Source organism: Rhopalosiphum padi, chromosome 2 (assembly GCF_020882245.1).
Source record: "Rhopalosiphum padi isolate XX-2018 chromosome 2, ASM2088224v1, whole genome shotgun sequence".
In the NCBI taxonomy this organism is placed as follows: domain Eukaryota; kingdom Metazoa; phylum Arthropoda; class Insecta; order Hemiptera; family Aphididae; genus Rhopalosiphum; species Rhopalosiphum padi.
Window position 1 is genome coordinate 30,822,878 of NC_083598.1, and position 6,000 is coordinate 30,828,877.

Here is a 6,000-nt window from a genome sequence, read left to right on the forward strand (position 1 = left end):
GTTTTTCTGAAAAACTTGGTAATTCTGTTTTCACACAACTTAAGCACGATACCCACTCACCACCCGCTTAAAATGTATGTCAATTGCACTAAGAGAATACAATATTACTTCAATGCCATTGAGTATAATATTATTCTAGAATACTGTTTACATATATAATTTAACGACTTACTCATTACAATGATTAATATGGTTGGAAAACTGCGTCTATAGGTGAAGACACAAAAATGAGATTTAACATGAAACCTGGGCCCGGTGATAGCGACTTTGAACAGTGGCAGAGCGCTATGAAAATGGTTGCGAGACTTCCAGACGGCGTTCCGCATGAATTCCGAAACACGGTACGTATCTATTTATTTATAAATTATGATTATCTACAGCTTTCGTGCCCGTCCGATCGCGTTCACCGCCGACACCACCCACAACCACTTGACTCGCCCACACATCCACTCATCTGAATAAAATGATTTATTATCGCGTGTCGCGTATGGTATAATACGAAATAAATATAAAATAATATTGGTTCGTGCCGATCTATAATATTATCGCACGCGGACACGCGGTCCGTTTTGCGTTGTACAGTTATGGTTGACCCTGGCGGAAAAATACTTGTCGTCCAGGAACGTAGAGTGGCCAAAGGTGGAACGGTTTTGCTTCAACGACACGACCAACCCAGACGACGAAGAACTAGGCGTACAGATCGTCAAGGACTTGCACCGGACTGGTTGCAGCCTATTCTGTGGTTCATCCGGACTGGAAAACCAAGCGCTGCTGAAACGGGTGCTCTTGGGGTTCGCTCGATGGAACAAGGCAGTAGGCTACTGTCAGGGATTCAACATGTTGGCGGCGCTCATACTGCAAGTGATGGAAAAAAATGAATCCGACGCCTTAAAGGTTGGTTCGTCGCACTGTGTCGACGAAATCTTAGCGACTCGAAGTCCTTCAGTTCGGTAAAAAATTTTGCTTTACGTGTGTTTCGACTGGTTGTTTCGAGTACCAAGATTTCGCCGACCAATCAAGTCGATGAAATTAATGCATCTGTGTATGTTGCCAATATGCTGTTGGTTTATCTTTTTATCGTTTAGGTAATGATATACTTGATCGAAGGTGTACTTCCCGAAGGTTACTTTGCTAACAATCTCAGGGGACTATCCGTGGATATGGCTGTGTTTAGAGACTTGCTGAGAGTCAGACTGCAAAACCTATCGAGGCATTTAGACCGATTACAGACTGAATCGAAGGACTCCGGTAAGATAATAAATCATTTTTTCCATATTATATTACCATCTTCATACGAATGAATCATTTATATATATACAATAACCCACACTGTTGAATAGGAACTAGCTACGAACCACCCCTGACAAACGTATTCACAATGCAGTGGTTTCTCACGCTGTTTTGCAATTGTCTTCCCCAGCGTACAGTGCTTCGAGTCTGGGATTTAATATTCCTTGAAGGAAGCACAGTGCTTTTGAAAACCGCCCTAGCTATCTGGGACGCTTTGTCCGAGTAAGTATATAATATTATATTAAGGCAACACTATGTCGACACTGTGGCTATACATTGTTGTAAAGTTTTTGGTAGATAATTACAATTTAACGCGTTAACACAGACTTTTGATATAAAATACATACGTATATATTGTTATTATTATTATTATTATTATTATTATACAACGAACATCGTTGGCTCGTGTACGACAACCCTATAAAGATTATTATAGTTTATACTATGACGATAGCATGTGTCAAATATCAACTTCTATATTTATTTTTGCATATTAAACCTCTCAAATAATGAATAAAATGCAAGTCAATACATATAAAAAGAATGTAATTATATTAAAAACACAGCATGTATGTGTTAAAATATTTTATTTATTGTAGAATTAAAGAAAATATTTAAATCCCTACTCATTGTATTTTTCACTGGGAAATATTTTTAATTACGCTTTATTAAATGCTTATCAAAACAAACAAAATATATTTATTTTTACGAAAAATATAATTTGAAATGTTGTCACCCCATTAGCATAAGTTATTACGATAAATTTATTTTTGTGGTATTTTTCATGAAGCACATAATTAAAATTTATTATTTTCATTTACATTTACATAATAAATAATAATAAACGCACACCATAATATATACATCTAAAATATCCCCAGCGTAAAGTACATTTAACGTATATAACTGCAGAACATTTAAAACAGACAAGTTAGTTAAAATTTAGTTTGAGCTAATTTTTTTGCTAGGATTAAAAGTTAGAAACACTTTACAGAATTGAACAAAAACTAATTAAACTAATTTCAACTCATATCATAAGTTAACCAATCGTGCGTGTCCTCTAACTATGGTTATATTCACAATTCCAACGATAATACTTACAGTACGTTACGTCTTAACACACGTCCATTTAAACTGTATTGAAAATTTCATTTTAAATGTAGGTATCCATATAATGTAATTGCGCAGGTTTCTTCTAGGTTATTACATAATAAAATAATCACAATGTTGTCGTGAAAATGAGAGTTTGAAATGTTTGAATATAGTTTTATAAAAAGTTTTTTTTTTTTGTACTAACGTTAAATAAAACTATTCCATTTAGTCGGATAATGACGGTGACAAGTGCAGACGAATTTTATAGTATTATGGCTGTCCTCACCAGAGAAATGCTTGAGTTCGGTTTAATGGACGCCAACAATTTAATCAATGTGAGTATTTTCGTCGACGAATTTACATGTCACAGCCCGTCGTAGTTATTATAATAATAATATCTACCACTGAAATACTTTACACACACGTGGTACATATTATTATGACGTTATGTATAAACATTAAACATGTCCATGTCATTCGTAGACAATTAGTACAATGAACGAGCTAGTCGAAGTCAAAGAACTTCGAGAAAGATACATGTACAATATAAATCCATGGGTCAGTCATGTTGCGAAACGAGGACTGCGATTGTTCTACACAGAGTCCGACATCGAGGAGACCGACAGCGATGACGACGTCGATGGTAAATCGTCGACGGTCACTGCGAACAACGACCGAAAGGACGACTTCAGAACGAAACGTGAGATAACAATACTATACTTACACTCTCTTGACAAAAACATAAATTCGTACATACAATATTTTAATAAATACGTATTTTATAATATTCATATAGACAACAAATCCGGCAAAAACAATAGGCAGCCGACTCCCAGTTTGGACTCTGAAAGGGAAAAGGTGGCGTTAGATATATCATCGCTGAAGAAGCAATACAGCAAACTCAAAGAAAGACAGAAACAGGTCCAAGTCATTTTAACAGGTAAAATACATAATATTATATAAGTATACACTTTATGTCTATTTAGATACAAAATGTTTACCTAAAAATATCCGACAAATACAATCTAAAACGCAATTAATCTCAATGCACACTCGAATACGAATAATCGCACATAACAAAACTTTATCTTATAGCTGCGTGTAATGGACAAAACTTTATTGGGACCTCCAACTCTTCGGCGATGAATCATTTATTATTCGGTAAAACGGCTCTGAGATGCACATCGATCGGGCCCATACCCGGATCCATACCATTAAAATACATACAAGATGTCAAAAAACCGGAACCCAAAACAGGTACATTATAATATTACATATTAAACAATAAACTGCATAAATATTGTACAGAAAACAGAATATTACGTACAACTTCCGGTTTCCACCCACAATGAGATAATGACCTTTAGACAGTACCTTTTATACTCTTTCCTGTAATCAATTATTTAATACGTAGTGTTAGGACCACAGTGTTTTAATTGACCAAACCCTATTGTTATCTTTTTGATATACCATGTTATTATGTATTACCGTTAAAAAATATTTAGATCGTCGTCGTGCGGTCACAATAATCAAATTTTTATAAATCATACTACTAATAAAATATTTAAAACACGTTATGAAAGGTTACACTGGCTAACCTCTAAAGTTCCAAATATATCTATCAAAATAATGTGATTAAATAAAACAACACGGTCGAATGAAAGGCACCTTAAACGAACATATTATATAGATTGAACCAACTTTAGTATAGATTGTTATTAAGCAAATATAAAAGAATTAAAATGTTGTTAATTTACCAAACTAGATACTAAATGTTGTTACCTACAATATACATAACTACGTTTTTTTTGTTTTTTTGTCGTTTCAGAACCACGAGTCCGAGAGAAACGGACCGTATCGTCATCGTCATCTTCGTCAACGTCCACCGAACTCTGTGACGATCCCGCGTCCGATTGCTGCAGCGAACGGTCGGTCGATGATGATGGGTGCAACGGCCACGGTGAAGACGGAGATGGAAACGCTGACTTGGTCGTCGACGTTGTCGTAGAATGTTGTATACCTGATGTTAAAACCAGCGACGATGATGTCAGTGATGTGAGTCTAGCCGAAATGTTGAGAGCTAATTCGGAAGTATTAAAAAGGATGTGCAGAGGGAAAGCGGCGACAGAAGATCCAGAATCGGACTTAGAAGAACGGTTACCGGACTTGATAAACAACATCGGCATGATTGGCGAATCTTTAACCACCGTAGAGGCTTCAACTGAGAACGAATATATAACCACTGTCGAAAGTTCCACCGCCGATAAATTCCGAGATTTGCTAACAGACGAATCGCAATCTGCAACTGAGACTTCCACCACTGATGATTTCCGAGACTTTTTTGTGGTCGAGTCATTGTCTACAGCGGAATGCGTTGATCGAGTACTTCCACCACAGCAACCGGAAGAAAACCAAGATAACTTCGAGGATTTAACGACGTCGGCATCGAAACCATTTGCTCCGTTCCCTTCGAAAGTCAGGCAGCCCAAACGGCTCGGCATCGAATTGGGTCTATACCCGGACGGCTCGAATTGATTTCTTCCTTTTTTTCTACAATTTATTAGACAATTTTAAATTTAAATAAAAACAATCATTGTTAAGTATTTTTTTATACAAAATCTTTGTTATTTAAAAATATTTTAAATATTACTATTATTTATTATTATCATCACCTCTCTCGAGTAGGTCGCATTATTTTTGTAAGCGGCGATTGATGATCGATCATTTTAAACATCTTTGGAAATTTTACCACATATGTGATATTTTGTAAAAAAAAACCAAAATCCGAACGTTTCTCTTCGTATGTGTATTGTATATTAAATCATATATACAATATACATATATGTTTATTGATATTTTAATATAATACTATACGATTAAATAATTATAAGAATATCAATATATTTAAACAAACGAGTACTAGTATGACGTATTATAATAGGTAAAAATAATTAGCTATAAAAGATGTCGCCAATCGCAGTCACCCTTGACACTTTCCAGTGATTGGCTTTCATTATTTTTGTGTTCTGGAGTATTTTTATCATAAACCTAAAATAATATTATAAATTATACATATTATATTCAAGTTATATTTATTTTTTGTGAATCGATAAGTAATGAATGACATAATAATATGATACGTAAGTATTGCTCATTCTACATAAATTGCATATATAACTATATATTAATATAATGTTAATATTAAATATTTATTCGTTATACAAATAAAAATTTTAATAAATTAACTATAATAATATGATTAATATTGTTCAACAATGTATGTATAATAAACTTATTATGAGCATTATCTTTTTGTTAGATCTATTTTACATCAAATCATACCTATCAATATTGTTAGAAATACAATAAATATAAATTATAAATCAATCTTCAAATAAATACTGCAAAATAATTATACTTTACAAAAAAAACATCACAACACAGTCCGAACACGCCATACAATGACAATTTTTATTCTAAACAAAACGCAACTTATTTTTTAAAATTTATTAAACTCGTAATATAATGATGTAATTTTAACATAATCAATAATATAAAAACTATCTATTGTATCAGTTAATACCATTTAATTTAGGTATACTATTTATATTTTAATCT

The 6,000-nt window shown here is 33.7% G+C and overlaps 1 protein-coding gene across 2 annotated transcripts in view; it reads left to right on the forward strand.

The window, feature by feature from the left end:
* Positions 1-5,689, forward strand: part of LOC132920480 (TBC1 domain family member 30-like) — a 38,319-nt gene extending 32,630 nt beyond the window's left edge. For both annotated transcript variants that reach the window (XM_060982893.1, XM_060982894.1), the window contains 9 exons: positions 214-341; positions 583-894; positions 1,086-1,248; positions 1,341-1,512; positions 2,612-2,717; positions 2,866-3,082; positions 3,179-3,322; positions 3,478-3,639; positions 4,211-5,689. In XM_060982893.1, coding sequence (XP_060838876.1) covers positions 214-341; positions 583-894; positions 1,086-1,248; positions 1,341-1,512; positions 2,612-2,717; positions 2,866-3,082; positions 3,179-3,322; positions 3,478-3,639; positions 4,211-4,917 — 2,111 coding nt within the window. In that variant the 3' untranslated portion in view covers positions 4,918-5,689. The remainder of the gene's footprint in view (positions 1-213; positions 342-582; positions 895-1,085; positions 1,249-1,340; positions 1,513-2,611; positions 2,718-2,865; positions 3,083-3,178; positions 3,323-3,477; positions 3,640-4,210) is intronic.
* Positions 5,690-6,000: the final 311 nt, after the last annotated feature.